This window comes from Microtus oregoni, unplaced genomic scaffold (assembly GCF_018167655.1).
Source record: "Microtus oregoni isolate MIOR12 unplaced genomic scaffold, Mior012 000026F_ref0000081, whole genome shotgun sequence".
NCBI lineage: Eukaryota > Metazoa > Chordata > Mammalia > Rodentia > Cricetidae > Microtus > Microtus oregoni.
Genome location: NW_024543085.1, coordinates 19,204,948 through 19,225,073, shown reverse-complemented (window position 1 = coordinate 19,225,073; position 20,126 = coordinate 19,204,948). Strand labels below are relative to the sequence as shown.

The window sequence follows — 20,126 nt, the reverse complement described above, 5'->3', positions numbered from 1 at the left end:
TGAAGTATAACTCCCTTCCAAGTTATAATCTTTAACTTACATACTTAATCAGCTTACAAAGTAGTAAGTTTCAGTATGGTACCCATAGGTCCTTCACTTTGGTTAATCTTCTCATTGCTCTCTGATCTCCTCTATTCCACTACCCCATCCCTGTTGAACCTTTCGACTCCAAGAACTCCCTTCTCTACTTCCATATTGCCTGTGTTCTTCTAGCTCAACTTCCTTAAGACATCCATCTCCCCCTAGCTCTTATCTAGTTTGGCATCTATGGGTTCCCAAAGCAAAACACAACTCTAAAGAAATGTTGTTAAATAGAAATTGTTTAAAGGATGAATAAATTCATATGGAAGAATATTAGGTGCCTCCAAGACTGTTATAAATTTTTAATCCTAGCCATAGAAAAATTATCCAAGGATAGCCTTGAAATTATAGCTATCTGATAAAGAATTAAGGAAGATATGTTATAAGAATCCAAATTTTCTAACCAGACTTCAAGCTAAACTCAAGACTTGTACTTCCACACAATACAGTGAGAATCCATTTCTATTCTAATTTTATTTTATTCTTTTTTGCCTTTGTTCTACCACAGACCAACTTAATTCAGTAAAATGGCAAAAAAAAAATACAAACAAAATAAGAACTTGATGTCTTTTTTATAGAACTCTGAAATAGAGCGTAGGCATCTTTTCCACCCTGATTGAACCCTTCTCTCTGGCCTGTGACTTTAGTCTCAATGGAACAGCTTTCATATAAATGCTGATTTCTCCAGTCATTGCAATAGCTTTTACTGTTGGATGCATTTTTGCAGTATTTCCAATGCTATGAGAGAAGACAAACACATAACATTTATTCAGTTTTTAACATACTTGTTTTTAAGAGTTAAATAACTTTCTGAATGAGAGTTATAATATAAACATATCAAGCTTTATAAAAATGATAAATTGGTTGTTTTTGACACATACAAGAAAATTGGCATGGTTTAGTGTTTTATTTTTAACCAGAATCTGTATTTTGTTAAACCCTTAATTTTTTTTCTCTCTTTTGCGGCATTTTGTTCAATGGTGTTTTGTTCATGCAGTGTCTCCATTCCTGGTATCTCTCAGAATTTCAAGAAATCTGATAAGATTTTTTTTTAATTTCAGCTGTGTGCCAGTTGAGTTTGTCAATAATCTCAGATGAATTGGTGCGTGATAAAGATGACATTAATTAAAAGATAAGCCAAGAAAACACGTTATTTTGTTATGATGATTTGAAAAGCCAGATGTCAGCAGACTTATTTCCATCCTTTAGAGAATGTATTGGGAAATTAGCCACAGACTGTTCAAATTTTTATGAAACATATTTCATTCTTTTTGAAAGATGCTATAAAATGTCCTATAAAGAAATAGTCTAAGATAATTGTCCTCACTTTTTAAACAATAAAGATAGGCAGTATTTAGTAAAGACTTCCTAAAGGTGGGGGGAGTAAAGTTCCATGGTATGTAAGAGCAGGTTTCTGTAAAGCCATTTCCCACATAGACACCCATAGCAGTTTTCCCATTCATAAAAATTCTATTGCATTGTTCATTGTAATTGATAAAATAATAGATTTCACTAGAAACTTCCATAGTGCCTTTCCTTAACCTAAATTCATACAGCATCCCATATTTTGGAGATCAGTATGCTAATTTTTGAGCAGCTGAATAACTATTACAAGCTATAAAGCTTGCTGTTATTTTCCTTTGGATGGTGCCATCTGTCAGAAACAAAAACAAAGATGAAAATCTCATTGAGTCATAAAAGAGTCTCCATTGCTTAATGTGCCTTTTATAGAGATATGTCTATCTAGGGGCAAAATTAATGCTGCATATTAAAGACATTTTTTTCTTACTTCATTGCAGATGGGGAACTCAAGGCGATTTCAGCACTACTCATCCTCGGCCTGTGGTCAAAGTGAAACTCTTCACAGAAAGCACAGGGGTCCTGGCCCTGGAAGACAAGGAACTGGGAAGGGTGAGTTTTTCTCGTTCCTGCTTGTCCAGGGTATCATGGCATTAGCATGATTCACAGGAACATCGACAAGTATTTCTCAGGTAAAATTTGTGTTCATAAAGTATTTAAAAATCTGACCAGCAAGATGGCTCGATGGGTGAAAGTACCTAAACCAAGCCTCATGGCCTGAGTTCAATCCCTGTAACCCATATGGTGAATCTCCACATGAAACATGGCTTTTCCTAAAACCTCCAAAGGCTCACCATTGCATGTGTTTGCCCTCATGCACACACATGCGTACACATACCCAGGCACACACAAAATAATTTAACAAATGGAAAGTATATCAGACTACTTATTTATAATTTTCCATAAATCCATGTTTCAGCTATAATCTACTAATCATGACTGTGTATACAGTAGAAAGTATTGTGACAGGCTTTGGATGCCTAAGAGGTACACATGAGCCCAGAATCACCAACTCCATCTTTGGTTGCTGAATATCATCCATCCCAGCCCCCTTGTCCCTCCAGATGAAATGTCAGTCTCATTTAATGATTCTGTTCAAGGGTTGAAAGACCGTTTTTAACGAACAAGGCTACCTGCTGTTTAAATCTGGAGCACTTAACCAAATTGGAATCCCTCTATAGGGCATTCCTATAGGGCATTTCTCTTTCCTCTCTGCTGCTCTCCCATGGATGTGGTCTTCCTCGCATTGCTTTTAGCACGGAATCAGTGTGTTTCCCTACACTCACTGCCTTTTATTTGGAATTATATTTATGACCCCTGTGTTCTTCACATGGCATTAAAGGGCTAAGTAGTCTAGTACTTACCACAGCCCAGTATGGAAGGTGATTTGCAGTCTGATAAGGTGGATATGTTCTGAGGTGTGACAGTTTTCTGCTATATGAACACAGCTGTCGCAGGTGTTTTCAGGAACATACACCTTTAGAGTTCTTATCTATCTATCTATCTATCTATCTATCTATCTATCTTTATCTATCTATCTCTCTATCTATCTATCTATTGGTACTATGGATGACTTTTGCAGGTATAGATATAGACAAACAGCAGCAGCCATCTCTGTTTGGGGATTTCCCCTCTCAGCATCATGTTTTATTAATTCCTCTTCTACCTCTCACTTGGAATTCTTACAGTTCCAGGTTGCTTCTTCTTTCCATGCTTTGGAAAGCTAAGCTGAACGTTTTCTTCTTGCAATCATAGAGTCACATATTTATCCTTTCAGTAAATGTGCCTGTAGCGTAATGTACCAGGAGATCCACAGAGAGTAATCTCATCTTAGGGATTTATGAATCAGAGTTTTTCACTTAAACTACTATTATATCCATTTACCCTACCTCCTTACTGTAACTGGTTCTCAGTATTAAGGAGCAGGTCTTTGAAACTTAACTTTGTAAGTCATTCTTTGGTTATTTTTATTCACTTTTAGATAATTAATAACATTTAATCATTTTTTAAGGTGAAGACATATGTAGTATATTTTCCTATATAATCGTAAATCTGAGATCACACTTGCACACCCTTCAGAAATAAGATAATTTTTCTGAGTTACTCAACTTTAGTATTCTAATCTTTTAAGCAAAATACTTATTATTGGCTGCTGCCCCTTTCATTTTGTGATATTAATGTCCTCCTTGTCCCCTAGTCAATAAATACCAGGATACAATAATCAGAAATGTCTTAAGACATTGTAGATGGCCCCAGAGGCCCTTATCAAGTCATGCGTCCATGTTGGAAACCTCTGGTCTTTACTAATGATCTAAGTCAGTTTGAAGACTGCAGATATTGTTTGTGTGTCTGGCTGCCAGAGTTACTTTTCTTCCTTGGAGCTTCAGATTTACATGCTGAAACTGCCTACAAAGAGAACACACAATTCACACGATCATAAAGAAGTATTCCATACAGGCGTTGTCAGTCAGGGACCGAGAGGTCCCTCCGTTTCTCCTTCCCTCATCCTAACATCCCACCTCTTTGGAGGAAGTAGCCAACTCTTCGTCTTAGCCTGATAAGCCTTCATAGTGGACCTGGAGCAACCACATCAGCAGCCCCTGGATATTAGTTTAAAATGCTGTCTGTCGTGTCCTGCTTTAGATTCACAACCTGGGAAGTGGTGACTGCAGTGCACTTTAAATGTCATTCTTGGTGGCTTGCACACACACCCAATCTAAAGAAACCGTGCTCGGTGAGCTGACCTCTGGTTCCAGATCCTTCTTCTGTACATGATAACCCTCTTGCTATTGTCCATCTGCCTTCACATCTGGCTTGCTGGCTTTCATTTCAAATATCTATGCCTCATTTCTGTTTTAGACTCGAGGTCCTCAGATGTGTCACGTTCTGAGCACACATGAGATATGCCCATGGAAGGTAACCATTGTAAAGTAGGGCAATGCTGGTATCATCTATACCCTGATCTAGGTTTAGAAAACTCCTCTCAGACAAAGACCTTAACTTATATGATGGGAGATTTGTTGTTTACATTATTAAAAATCTACATAAGAAAAGCTTGTTCTCTTGTTGTTGTGGTTTGGTTTGATTTGATTTGGCCTGGTCTGGTTTTTTTTTTTTTTTTGTGTAGCCCTCTCTGTCCAGGAACTCAAATTCTGAGAGATCTGCCTGCCTCTTAAGTGCTGGGAATAAAGATATGCGCCACCATGCCCAGCTAAGAAAAGCTTGTTTTTCTACATAAAATTTACTTATACATGTGTATAATATTTAACCTCAAAAACAAAAAACAACGATGGAGAATACATTTATATCACAAGATACCACTGTATATCTACTATAACTGCTAAAATATAGAAAAAGTGGCCATAGCAAATGCTGGTAAAAATCTAGAGCAGAAACTCATGTATCAGTGGAGGTAATACAAAACTGAGAAGCTACATTCGAAGATCTTCTTGTCTCTTATGTATTAAACATGAACATATCATATGGCTTCCACTTTTAGACATGTACACAAGGCTTATGTATTTTACATTCTCACAAAATCAGTAAACAGGTGGATTGGTAACTTGTAGCACATCTATGCATCTATATTATTTTGTGCTAAAAGACAAAGCAAGTTATTAAAGATTATATCTCAAAGGATGATTAAGTATATGGTCTACTGACTCTAGGAAAATAAGACACAAATCTAAAAGAATGAAAGCCTAAGTGCTTGCTAGAGACTAATTGGGAAGTGGTTGCTATCAAGGGTATCTAGGACACTTTCAGAATGGTGGATCAGTTCTGTGTGGTATGAAGGGCTGGATTAATAAATTACATATTTGATAAAATTCCAGAGAACTCTGTATTATGTAGAATGTAGTTTAATGTATACACAGTAGTCCGTGTATGCACACACACACACAGACACACATGTACACACATCAACCCATTGTATCAAAAGGATCTCGATGTGGTATAGAAATTGCGCTAAACAAAATTAATTGTATTAAAAATGTAAAAAAAATAATTCACTTAAAAGATTTATGGGAAAAGACTCTAAGTCACTAAGACAAAACAGCAGGACTCTCACATGCCCAGAAGTCTGGTCACTGTGGTATCAATACTTTTCCTGAGTCCCACTCACACAGTGATGAGCAGAGGCCATGTTCAATATCCGTGCCATTCTTTCCTCAAACCCCAACTTAAGCCCAGCCAGCACATGAGAAAGTTGTCAGGCAAAGCCACCTTAGGGACAGTGTACAGAAAGATTGGTCAGGACTCTTCAGGATTCTCAAGGTTATAAAAAGTGATAAAATAATCTAATAAAAGATTAGAGAAGAATAAAGATGCATGAACAGTAAATGCAATTTAAGTATGTTGGATTAGCTCTTAAAGTGGAAATGATACTAATTGAAAAACAGCTGATATCCAGTAGCATCTGTAGTTTAGTTGTAGTAATGGACTGTTTTAAACATCTTGCTTTTGATAAATATCCCATAGTAATACAAAATCTTAGCTTTTGAGAAAACTGACTCAGGTGTATACAAAACTTTTCTGTACTAACTTAGCAACACATGATATTACTAAATTATTCTGTAACGTAAACATTAGCTATGGGAAGACATATAATAATATTATTCAGTATCTTTGGTAAGGGCTTTTGATATGTTATTCATGAACCTGTTTGGTGTGTTTCCCTGAAAGAAACCGAGAATGTAAATGAATAGTGTAGGGATCCCATAAACTCATACTTTTGAGTATATATAAATACATTTCTTAACTAGAAACTAGTACTGCATGTGAATTTGGTTTCTGAATTCTATTATCACTAAAGAGACTAGCAGTGGCAGTGGACCTGGAGCAGGGGAGTGTGCATCAGTGCCTCTGCCATCAGTGAATTTGGAAAGTAAAAGACAGCGTTCTAGATCATATTTTTGTCTGTTTTGTTTTGGTGTCTGTCCCAGTAGTTTCACAGTTGACGACTATGTTCACAAGTCACTGAAAGGTGAAAACCTTTGAGAAAATGTGTATTCTCTCCTTATGCAGATTATTGTCAACAAGTCTATGATACAATTGTTCTTTGCTGAAAAACTGGATCATTTGAATCCATTGTATCCTTTCAGCAGACAGAGGAGGGTGTGCATAGCCTATTGATAGCTTTGAAACAGTGTTAGGATGTAAAGATCTTTGTTTCCAGACTTATGATCCCTTGTCTGTAAACTGACTGAAGGAAAATAGAAATGCATTTTTTCTTGTTCCAGTGCTCTCTTATTTTATTATTAGCTATAATCGCTACTTATTTTTTCCCATTTATTTAATTATTAAAGATTTCTGTCTCTTCCCTGCCACCTCTTCCCATTTCCCTCCCCCTCCCCCAATCAAATTCCCCTCCCTTGTCAGCCCATAGAGCTATCAGGGTTCCCTGCCCAGTGGGAAGTCCAAGGACCACCCACCTCCATCCAGGTCTAGTAAGTTGAGCATCCAAACTGCCTAGGCTCCCACAAAGCCAGTACGTGCAGTAGGATCAAAAACCCATTGCTATTGTTCTTGAGTTCTTAGTAGTCCTCATTGTCTGCTATGTTCAGCTAGTCCGGTTTTATCCCAGGTTTTTTCAGATCCAGTCCAGCTGGCCTTGGTGAGTTCCCGATAGAACATCCCCATTGTCTCAGTGTGTGGGTGCACCCCTCGAGGTCCTGAGTTCCATGCTCGTACTCTCTCTCCTTCTGCTCCTGATTTGGACCTTGAGATTTCTGTCCGGTGCTCTGAATTGGGTCTCTGTCTCTGTCTCCTTTCATCGACTGATGAAGGTTAATATCCAGGAGGATGCCTATATGTTTTTCTTTGGGTTCTCCTTATTTAGCTTCTCTAGGATCATTAATTAGAGGCTCAATGTCCTTTGTTTATGGCTAGAAACCAAATATGAGTAAGTACATTCCATGTTCCTCTTTTTGGGTCTGGCTTACCTCACTCAGGATAGCGTTTTCTATATCCATCCATTTGTATGCAAAATTCAAGAAGTCCTTGTTTTTTACTGCTGAGTAGTACTCTAAAATGTATATATTCCATACTTTCTTCATCCATTCTTCCACTGAAGGGCATCTAGACACAAAGGCATCCCACTGACTGGGAGAAGATCTTCACCAACCCCAAAACTGACAAAGGTCTGATCTCCAAAATATATAAAGAACACAAGAAACTAGACCGTAAAAATCTAATCAACCCAATTATAAAATGGGGCACTGAGCTGAACAGAGAATTCTCAACAGAAGAAGTTCAAATGGCCAAAAGACACTTCAGGTCATGTTCAACTTCCTTAGCCATCAGGGAAATGCAAATCAAGACAACTTTAAGATATCATCTTACACCTGTCAGAATGGCTAAAATAAAAATCTCCAATGATAGCCTTTGCTGGAGAGGCTGTGGAGAAAGGGGTACACTCATCCATTGCTGGTGGGAATGCAAACTTGTGCAACCACTTTGGAAAGCAGTGTGACAGTTTCTCAGGAAATTCGGGATCAACCTACCCCTGGACCCAGCAATACCACTCTTGGGAATGTACCCAAGAGAGGTCTTATCATACAACAAAAGTATATGCTCTACTATGTTCATAGCAGCATTGTTTGTAATAGCCAGAACCTGGAATCGCTACTTATTTTACAAACATAATTCCATTTAATCCTCTTGGAGAGTAGTGGAAACATTCTCTTTTTAAATAAGAAAAGTAAGAATCTAGATTTGTTTGTTTTATGTATAACATATATAGCTACATACATGCATGGATGGATAGAGATGGATGGATGATTGGATGGTTGGTTGGATGGATGGGTGATGTGAAACACAAGAAACACTATGAAGAAGAGGAAAGTCTCTAGAAAGGAAAGGGTTGTCAGGACAAGGGTTATGAAGGAGGGTAGATAATGCAGAATTTTGTCACATGTAAGATACAGAATCACACATACACACATGTGATCGAAAGCAAAGCAGGAATGTTTGGAGGAAAAGGAGGAGTAGTGAGAGGGAGAAGAGGAATGTGGGAGGGCGGGGGTTGTGGGCTTATGAAGAAAGTATACTGTTACACACATGAAAATATCCTAAGAAGTGGACAAAAGTATCAGAATGTGGATTTCTGACTGTGTAGTATGTTCTTCATACCAAACATGGAGTAGCTATGACTGAGAGGGTCAGTACATTTGATTGTGTTTTATGAACCAAGGTGTAGGATGATTTAAAATCTCATGATTCGTAAATCAGGAAACAAAAATTACTTAAGCTGAAATCATTTTGTATGTGATATACATTTTAGTTTTTTTGTTATATCTACATATGTAGAAATGTAAGTATATATTAAACTAAAATTAAACTGTTTAGTTTGTTGAATGCTATTCTTTGGTACAGATATATTTTGAAAGTTCTATCACAATAACTTTTTAGTTTTAGAAATATTGATATATGAGACTAGAGCGTAGGCTCAGCAGTTAAGAACATTGGTGGCTGTTCCATGGGACTCAGGTTCAAGTCCCAGCACCCCATGGCTCATTCTGCCCGTAACTCCAGTTCTGGGAGATCCAGTACCCTCTTTTAGCCTCTGCAGGCACTGCCTGCATGTGGTGCACAAACAAACATACATATATACACACATACATGCAGGCAAAACACCCATACACATATATTTTAACTTTAAAAAAATGCTAATCTGAAGCAACTTTTGAAAAAGCACACTATAAAAACCCCCAAAACAAAAATAAAACAAAGCAGCCATAACAAAATATAAACATCTCCTTGACTATTTAGAAGAATGTAAGTTCTAAGACCAGACCTCTATCTGAGGTGGTCTCAGGAAAGGCATTAAAGCACACCCAGGCTAGGCCTGTGTATAGATATTGTTAATCAACATACCTATTCCTGATTCTGAACTGAAGCCAGGGTTGAGCCCTAGTGACTGAGAGGGACAATGGAAAACATTCTCATACACGTGAGTGGTGAAATGAAGGCTCAAAAATAAGGGGGGCACTCAGCAGTTGGAGGTTCCCTTAGTTGGCAGGGGCTCAGTGTGTGGATTTGTTTGTGGATGCCATATGCAAATATCTATTTATAGAAGTGGACATGGCATATGGACATTTTTCATCTTAACTGATGTCCAACTCTTTACCGAGTGTGAAGGGGATACCTGGAGGCAGAATTGGGATTTTTCTAAAAAAACAATTCTGAATTTGTATTCTAGCTGATAAATAGCCAACTGTATATAGTTCATTCCAAAGTGGATTTGCCCTGAAATCTTTGAAAAATAAGGCTTACCTTACATTAATCTATTACAAAATTAGACTAGTCCCATTTATTTCTGAACAATGTAGCTTCCATTGAGCCTTTCATAGTATGGATCACACTTACATAATACATAAAGGCTAAATGCAACTCATTTGCCAAGTGCTTTGCTTAAGTACAGAAAAAAAATGGAAAATTTACCAATTTTTTTAGTTTTTAGAAGCATTACCGAGAAGTTTTTTGTTGTTGTTTTTATTAGCATTTCGCTATGTAGCTGCATATCCAGGCTGGTCCTGAACTTGAGCTCCTCCTGCCTCCGTCTCCCAAGCACTGGGATTGTAGCAGAGGTCACCACAAGCTGTTGGGCTGAGTTCCCAGCTCTGGTGTCATTTGTACACTGCGTATCACTTTCTCTGTCCCAGGAGGATGGGGAAGCATTCAGATCAGTCTATTTTCCTTTTTAGTCAGCAGATTTAGAACATTTTTAAAAATAAATCCCACCATTGGAAAATAAACTGAAATTTTACACATTTCTCGGATATATGTTTTGGATATATTCTTGGCATTAAGCCTTTATTTTATAAATTTCCTTGCCCCATTATTTACATACTACTGAAATATTTCTTAAAGTAGAGGTATTCATATCCGGTGTATGAAAGTGCTATTAAGGGTTTTTGTTTTATCACTATAAATACAGTGTGGAATTAGTAGATGCTGATTCCAAACACTTTTATGTCTTAAGGTAAATTAGCCCCATAAATTGATTACTCTGTGGAAACAAACTGTTGTCTTTCAAAACCTGCACAACATCTTTACTTCTCAAGTTTAAGTTAGCTTTTATACTGTCTCTCTTTTCAAAGGTTTCTTTTGTTTGCATTTCTGGAATATCAAAATAAACTCTCTAGGAAGTTATCAGAGGCTGCGTAAGCTTTGTTTTTAGTCTTGATGAGAGAGAAACTGCATTATGGCGCAGCCAGGCAAATGACTGGAGGACACTGCATTACAAAGACTAATACGCTCTTCAGAGCTCTGCTCTGTTTTCCTTTTTCCCCCTGTATTATTTATAATTAGTTCCTCCTTCATTATTTAGGAGACTTAGTAACTCTTTAAGCCAAAGGTAGCGTGGCTAGCTTAAGTCCCATGCATATTCTTAGAACAAAGTTATTAGAATACCTCCCCAATTATCTAGTTATACAGAGTCACGTGGAACTTCTCCTTTCAACATACAAGGCCAGGAATAGATTTTAAATGCTGATTGTGTAATTAATCATTGTAATATTTTTAATAAATAATCACACAGTTAAATTGATAAAAATCACTTCAGGCCTTTTCTTACTTCAGACAAAAAAAAATTTACGCTTGAGGATTTTTTTTTTAAAGGGCCAGCACAGTGTATGAATTCAGAAAGCAGCAGAGAGCTGCTAGGGAAATCATAATCATAGATATTTTCTCCAATTTGAAAGCAAAGTTTAATATCCAATTTTATTGAAATAGCCAGTTCTCGGCGACTGCTGTCTGAGATATTGGATTTATATCATTTGCTGCAAAATGAAATGCGGATTCTGTTATATTTTATCTGTCTAACTCTGCTTGCTATACACAGGAGACCTTTCATTTTTGTTATTTTCGAGTGTGCTACAATTTCCCTGAAACTGAAAAATAACACACACAAAAAAATTACCTCTTCCTTCTTCAGTCTTTCTCGCAATATCTCTCAAGAGAATCATAGTCAAACCTTAACCTCTGTGCTAAAGACGACAAGCAGAGACAGGCAGGTAGAGGACCAGAGATGATAACGTATCCGTGATTCCTGTCCTTTTTGGATGTTGTTTCTAGCACAATTTAGTTGTGTCTGGTTCAAAAGCCTGTGCTTTTTCTTCTGAAGGAAGGGTGACTTGGTAATTCACACCAGTTAGAATTTCCTCAGTGAGTTCATCTGTCACATTCTGAGGAGCTGGCCAAGATCATCATCACTACAGAAGTAGGAGAAAGCACAGCTTGCCTTCTTACCACCGAGAGGAGCTGAGCAATAGATTGGTGCCCTCCATGATGGCATTGGAAGGGATTATAGCCATAGAGGTTGAAATTTCTCTACAGCCCCAGAACAATAAAGACCTTCCTCTGTTCGTGACAGAACAAATGATGGGCTTAAACACTGCACCAATTCTTTCTATTAGTAATTGTGTTTTGTTGTCCCATTGTAATTATACTTTACACTTTCTTAACACAATAATGACTGTGCGATTACTTGGCATCTATACTTCTTTGATGAAGAATCTGTTTAAACATTTTACCTGTCTTTATTACCATATATGCTATACAAAGTACTTAGACATGCCTGAAGTGTCTGTTGGTCATATTCACCCTCCTCATTTTTATCCTGTGTTGGCTCTGATGTCATATAGGTTTCCTCTTTTCAAATTGTCTCTTCTTTCTTAAAATTAATTTATTTCTCTTTCTTTGAGTGTTGTACAAGTATATAATGAAATTCTGTTCCCTTCACCACGGTTAGCCTGTCTAGTCCTCCCCTCCTCTTGCTGAAACACTTCTTATAAGCAAGCTGACCTCCTGCTTTCATGTCTTGCTCATGTGTGTGACCCACTGAGTTTAAACATGGCTGCCTACATGAACATGAGACATTTGCTGAAGCATGGACAATGTTATCTGTGACAACACATTGGAAAAAAGTGCCATGCCTTTACCAGTAGCCATTCACTGTCAGTAGTCCCAAAGAGAGGACTGGGGCCCCATGACCCCTTCCCACCTTCACTGTACAATGTTAATGAACCTGTCTTGTGTTGCTTTTATGGAGTTTAAAGAGTGTTCATGAGTACATCAGTCAGATGATTTCCAGAAGACAGTGTTGCACAGTAGTGTTCCCCAAATGGCTCCTCCATAGTTTACTGTCGTCTCTTCTATGGGAGCCTTGGGATGGGGACAGTACCACCATTCAATGGGCACACCTTGACAGACCTGTCATTATTTTACTTCAGAGTTCACAACTCTGTAAGACTGACTTTTCCGTGCCAGCAGCTTGCATACCACCTTCGAGCATTAAGAAAGCTTACCAGCATGGGAGAAACTTCCAGCTTTATCTCTCCACATTCTGTGACCAACGCCTGTGCTATCTTCAGCAACAAGGTCTTCCTGTTGAGCTCTATTTGGGTGACCAAGGACAACAGCAATGGTGTGCATTGCTTAGGGGCCACTTAGACCTCCATGATCAACCACTTGTAGGAGGTTTCCCATGCTTGACAGTGTGAGTTTTGTTTAATAACCTATGGTTTCTGGCGGAGTATTAATCCCCCCTTTTCTTCCCTCTCAGGCCCCATGTAGGGAACCTCTGTTGAAGCAATTTTTTGTTAGTTTTAAGTGAGCATATATTTCTACTTGACTTTTTCATACATCTTCCATTTAACTCTTCCTCCACCCTTTCCTCTGCCCTGTATTCCCATCCCTCTCTTAATAATCTCCCTTCCAGCTCCATACCACCTGGGTTCTGCTATCTAGTCATTCCTAAGGCCTTTATTCCCCTCCTACATATGTACACACACCTAGTGGGCCCTTTCTAGTTTTCTGGCTTTTATTACAAATTTATGTTGTGTATTTATTTGTTTTGAGCTTGAAAAGCTGGTATATTGTTCATATACAGATACTAATGGATTACAGGACATAAATATGTTCTTCTAGTTTTTGCTTGTGTCTTATTCTTTATACTGTGTTAGAAAGATGTTTTACCTTTTCTTAAGTCCAGTATCTAAATTTTCTTCTTCATGACTCAGATTTATAAGGCTGTATCAAAGGCATCTTGCCAAGCTCAAAGTCAGAATTGATTTCTTCTAAAATTTTTGTTGTTTTCAGTCTTAACTTTTGTGGTTTTGCTCCATTCGTAATTAATATTTAGTCAAGAGCCACATAAACAGCCTTTAGTAAAGATCCATGTTCATTTCATAAAAATCACCAATTTTCTGCATTAATGTGAGGAAAAGCATTCTTGATTGAATTTACTTAATACCTGTACAGAAAAATCAATTGTATGCATTTCTGGGCATCCTTTCTGGATTTTGTGTTCTATTTTACTGTTTCTCTATATTGATACCAATAATATGCTACTATGATGACAGATAATTAACATCTTCATATTTTTAAATATGTCTTCTTCTCCCCTCCATTCTCCTGCCTGTGCTATGGTTATTTCAGGTAATTTGAATTTATGAATTTTAGAATCAGACCATACATTTCTGTCTAAGAAAACTACTTCATGTTTAAAAACCACCTATGAGTGAGTACATGTGATAATTGTCTTTCTGAACTGTGTTACCTCACTCAAAATGATGTTTTCTAGTTCCATCCATTTGCCTACAAAATTCAAGATGTCATTTTTTTATGCTGTGTAATATTCCATTGTGTAAATGTACCACATTTTAAACATAAAGCAAAGAAAACCAGCCCACAAATCACAATCTCAGAGAATCTAGACAACAATGAGGACCCTAAGAGAGACATGCATAGATCTAATATACATGGGAAGTAGAAGAAGGCAAGTAATCCTGAGTAAATTGGGAGCATGGAAACCTTGGGAAAGGAATGAGGGAAAGGAAGAGGCAGGGAGGGGAGCCGAGAAAAATGTAGAGCTCAATAAAAATCAATTTTAAAAAGACAAAAACATGAAGATAATAAAATGAGAAAAAAGAAAACTACTTCAATTCTATAAGAATGACTATTCTAACAACACTAATTGGAACTAAGGTATACATGGTATATTCTTTCACTTGTTTGGGTTTTGTTTACATTTTCAAAATAGTATTGCATAGACTTGGACTATATGACTTTTATGTCTTCTAGTAAGGTTATACAATAATTTTTAATATCCTTTTAATATCTTTGAATTCAAGACACTCTTAGAATGTTGTAGTTTTAAAGTTTTTATTGTTTCTATGAACAAAATCAGGATTTTAAGAAAAAAAAGTATACTGAGTAAATGGACGGTTACATATTGTGTATATGAGTAAGACTGAAGTTAATTCTTTGTATCCCTTAGGAACACAAAAAAACTAACCAACCTAGCAAGGTCATATTGTAGCATTATATCTTTCTAGAAATTTCTTCCTCACAGTATACATTCAACAAATGTTGAAAAATGAACATACTTCTGGTGGTTTGCCTTATTCAGTCTTGTTTCTTTTATGCAAAGTTATAGCAAGGAGCAAATGAATAACTTTTGCTTAAAGGCCTGAGATACTAGTGGTAAATTGGAACATCTGTTGTAGAACAATGCAAGACTTGAACCTAACAGTGAAGTCATATAAACCCAGTGAGACTCTATTGGAGAAAACTAGATTCTCCTTTGCAAGTGGGTGTCAACCATGGATAGATTCTTGGCTAGGGGCTGGGAGCTCTTGTCCACTTCCCCCTCTCAATGCTTGGGCTGTCTGGCTTCATCTGTGAAAGTCTTGTGTGTGTTGCCAACATCTCTGTGAGTTTATATTGCATCATTTCTGTCGTATCTAATGAACACTGTTTCCCTGGCATCTCTGTCAATTACATTCTTTTCACCTCCCCTTCCACGAGCTCTCTGAGTCCTACGGTGAGGGGTTTTATGAAGACCTCCTACTTAGAAGTGAGTGTTCCAAAGTCTCTCACTCTCCATATATTGTCCAGTTATAGTCCTCTGCGTTAGTTTCCATTCACTGAAAGAGAAAATTTCTCTGATGATAGTTGAGCAAGGCACAGATCTCATCTTTTGATAAAAGCAATTATAGTAGATGTGAAGTGATTGCTTATTGTGGTTTGCAGGTTTTGAGCTACTAGTGATATTTATTTGAAATGGAATATATGAGATATTTATTTGAAATGAAATAAATGAGAAGGAAATCTTATCATCCTCAGCAACAGGGGTGGCTCTAGAAAATATTTTGCTAAGTGAAATATGCCAAGCAAGAATCTGGAAACCCATTTTCATCCTGATGATTGTAGATGATAATAATAATAATATACTTGAAATGTTTCTTACATGATAAACCCTAAATTATCTCACCACAGGGACACAGAATAAATGTTAAGTTTATATGAAAATATTGTATCTTAGAAAAGAGATGTAATTTTTCTTCGACATCTCTACCTCTGTGACGTTGGGTGGGAACAGCCTCCTGCTTGATGCTTTGAGTGTTAGTTAAGAGCTGTGTCCTTTGATATACAGCTAGTTCGAATTACTATGTAAATTTCATGAATCAGGAATAAAGTCTTTAAAAATGTCTTCAAATCAGTTTTCCACAGTAGCTACAAGGATGTGGTGGTCTTCCCTTTTTCCCTGGGCCTTGTTCCCTTTCTCCCCTCTATCTTATGACTTATTTCATGCCACACTGCATTCCTACGGTTTTCTTGACTGTGAAGTCCTCTCTCTTCCCTCCTCATTGCATACATGATTTCTGACTTTTTTACCCCTTCTTTAAAATGATGAACTGGGAAGGTTTTCATTAGTCTCATTTTAGCATATTTAAGCTGTGATTCTTACAGCCCCTGCATGGAGTTTGACTGAACAATAAACATCCTCTGACCCCTTCCAGAGTAACAGATAGTTTTTAATACAAATACTGACAGTGACATATGATGTATAAAGGAGTGAGTCAAACCCAGAACACTTTGGTACGTTATATGCCCCACATTCTTGAGTTTAAGGATACTCGTGGTGGTATCCATGTTTGACACTACCTGTTCCTACATGTAGCATCATGTTACTGATACACAGGAATCAACTTGGCTCTAAGAATTCTCATCCTACTTGATATCCAAATGCTAAGAACAAAGCAAAGCACATTCATACAATGTTTGTGAGATAATTAAAGTGATAATGTGTTGGGCTGAGGAGGAGAAGTGAAGTTGAAAGAGTTTATTGTTATCTTGAAATAACCTTTCTTAGCTCTTCATTTAACTTCAGTGTCAAGTTATTTACATAACAGGGTGATGCCTGGCATTTTAGGGTAATGTGAAAATTAATTTAAATTTCATAAAGCTCTCTGTGGCACTCTGAAAGGGTCTTGTAAATGACAGACATTGTTATAACCAGGCTAGGCTTTAAAAAAAAAACTTAATAGAGCTGCTCATGTGGTGTCCATGATGGAAACTGTATCAGTAAGTAAATGAAAAGGTCATGGCCATTCATAATTTATGGCTGAGGGGCATAGATCAAGAATAATCAGAATGCTTTCCTGTCTAGAATGCTTTTAAGACACAGATGTGTCTATGATGGGATATAATATTTCTTCCAAAAAGAAATATGAAATCAATAGTTTTGGGGGAATAAAAATGATGTATGAAAAAGAAAAAGGCAAAAAACCTTAATTGAACCATGGAAAACATGGCAGCTGGCAAGCTTGATTATGTCCTTCAGAATCTTTAAAAGGCTTTAAATAGAAGAAATAGTCCTTGATCATTTGGGTTATGGAACTTGAAATTTGTTTGAAGTAAATGTGATGGCCCTTGTTCTTTCCACTTCTTATTGTTTCATCTTTACATTTATTACAGCAGAAGTTTAAATTTTGCTTTAATTACAAGTATAGCTAAAATACGAGATAAAACATTATATCTGAAACATTTATGACAGATACAGTTCTATAAAAATGTGACAGATGGGTCTAGAGAGATAGCCAGCAATTAAGAGCACTCGCGGCTATTGCAAAGGGCCTAGGTTCGGCTCTCAGCAACCACGTGTTAGTTTGCAACTGCCTATAACTCCAGTTCCAAGGAGTCCGATGCCCTTTCCTGGCCTCTGCATGCCCCTATGCACTTGTGGTCCCATTAGCTCACCTGTAGTAGGAGCTGTGGCTGCGTTCCTGCCACCCAGCCGCATGGCTATTTTATGCCCTGAAATAACAACACACAAATTGTATTCTTTTAAGCACTGCTTGACCCATTAGTTCTAGCCTCTTAATGGCTAATTCTCACATCTTGCTTAACCCATATTTAGTAATCTGTGTAGCACCAGTCTTACCGGGAAAGATTCAGCATGTCCGACCTGGCGGAGTGATTCATCACATCTGCCCTGGAGAGGAGAGGCATGGCATCTGCCTCACTTCCTCTTCCTCCCAGCATTCTGTTCGGTTTTCTCCACCCACCTATGTTCTGACCTATCAGGCCAAGCAGTTTCTTTATTAATTAACCAATGACCTTCCCACATCACTCACTCAGGCCCACATACATGCACATATTCTGTATTTAAATCTTTCTTGAAGTAAAATAATATGTCAAGTAAGGATGTGTAACTGATCAGATAAAGCAGGTGGTATAAATTTATATAAAAAGTATCTTTGAATTGGTGAGTGTTTCTTTTCCCAGTGAAATCTCAACTTTCATTATCTATGTTAGTTTCCTATTTTGCTGTAACAAATTATCAAAAACATAGTCTTTCTATAACATGCATTCTTTACCTAGTAAGCTTGAAGGTTGAGTTGGTTAGTTTTATCAACTTGATACAAACCAGTCATCTGGGAAGTGGAAATGTCTAGGGAAATTTCCTCCACCGGATTGGGCTGCGGGCAAGACTGCTGGTCATTTTCTTGACTAATAATTGATGCAGTGGAGAGGTCACCACTAAGCGGGCTGTGCTGGGTTGAAAGCAAGCCCAGGGAGCCATGGAGAGAAGCACCTGTCCTCTGTGGCCCTGCATCTGCTCCTACTTGAACTGAATGATATTTGTGATGAGGATGAGTAAGCCATGTAAATTCTTTTCCCCCCAGGTTGTTTTTGGTCATGGTGTTTATCACAGCAGCAAACAGGCAAGTTATAGCAAAGGTCATGAGTCCAAAATGCCCTTCTGTGGGCTGGAATCAGGGCATCTGGCTTGCCTTCTTTTGATGAGAAATGTTAACCCTCTACTTCTCCAGTTTCTGGAAGCTGTCAGTATCTTCCTGCTCATGGCCTTCTCTCATTTCCAAAGCCATCAGTGGATGGCCAAGCCTCTACCATGTCCCGTCTCTCACACTGACTCTTTCCCCTTTCACATGTCAAACTCTCTGTGAAATGCTGCGGAAATGCTTGGTTGGTATGGTGCTTTTTCTGCAAACATGAGGACCTGAGTTTTGACACCCAGCCCTGGGTGCGGCAGTCGGCGCAGAATCCCTGCACTGCAGTGGTAGGTTGGAAGGTCCCCAGACTTGTTGTTCAGCCGCTCTAGTTCAATCAGTGAGATTCAGATTTTGTGTGAAATCCTGTTCAGAAAAAAAATCAAGGTGAATGATTTATGGAAGACACCTTAAGCTGACCTTTACATTCAAGAACACAAATGTACAGTGTACCTAAAAATATATGTGCACATAAATGAATACATTACACATACTGGCATATACACAATCCATTTGGTGAATGCAAATGCATTGTCCCCACCTGAATAAATGAGACAATTCTCATTCCTAATTTCTGAAACTTTAACTCTCTTTTTGCTGTGTAACATAGCAGTTTAGAGGGCAGGACACGGGCATCTTAGCAAAGTTGATGTTTTCCCCTCTCCTTCCCTTCCCTGTGTTCCCATTCCTCTCCTCTGACTGCCCTGCCCTGCCCTCCCCTCCCCTGCCATTCCCTTTCCTGGCTTCTCCCCTTCTCTTCTTCCCAAGCCTCTAGTGAAACCCTTTCTAGCCTATATCCATGAATCAGATTTAGATTCACATATAAGTGAGATCATCTAATTGTAACATGAAGGGCCCTGTTTGTTTGTTGGGGTTTTCTGTTCTGCCCAGTACCCCACAACTGTTTAGCCCCAAAGAAAAATCACACAGAGGTCTCCATAAATTATAAGCTGATTGGCCCATTAGCTCTAGCCTCTCACTGGCTAACTCTCACATCTTGATTAACCCATTTTTCTGATATATGTTAGCCATGTGGAGCAGATCACATCCTGCTGCTTTGGTGATCTGGGCAAGAGTGAGACGAATCAACTTCCTCCTTCCCAGAATTCTCCTGTTCTCATTACATCATTTCTACTTCCTGTCTGGTTTTCCTGCCCACATTTCCTGCCTGGCCAATCAGCGCTTATTTGAAACATGATTGACAGAATACAGACAATTCTCCCACACCATCTAATTTTTGGCTTTCTCCTCCTCATTGATTTCACTTAGTATAATACCTTCCTATAGATAGAGGTTTCTGTCCCACCTGGTCCTGCAGCTGTTCAGTCCCAAAGAAACACACAGAGGCCTATGTTAATTATAAACTGGTTGGCCTTTCTAATTAACTAACTCTTATATCTTACAGTACCCCATAATTCTTGTTTGTATTAGCCACATGGCTTGGTACCTTTTATGAGTGAGGCATTCTCATCTATTGTCTTCTGTGTCTGGGTGACAACTGCAGACTGAGCTTTTCCTCTTCCCAGAATTCTCCTGTTCTAGTAGCCCCACCAATACTTCCTGCCTGGCTACTGGCCAATCAGCAATTTATTAAAACAATACAAG

General features: G+C 38.0%; 1 protein-coding gene across 13 annotated transcripts in view; it reads left to right on the top strand.

The window, feature by feature from the left end:
- Cadps2 (calcium dependent secretion activator 2) overlaps window positions 1–20,126 on the top strand; it is a 521,450-nt gene that overhangs the window by 276,250 nt on the left and 225,074 nt on the right. For all 13 annotated transcript variants that reach the window (XM_041675424.1, XM_041675418.1, XM_041675426.1 and 10 more), the window contains exon 7: window positions 1,881–1,992. In XM_041675424.1, the coding sequence (XP_041531358.1) occupies window positions 1,881–1,992 (112 nt within the window). The remainder of the gene's footprint in view (window positions 1–1,880; window positions 1,993–20,126) is intronic.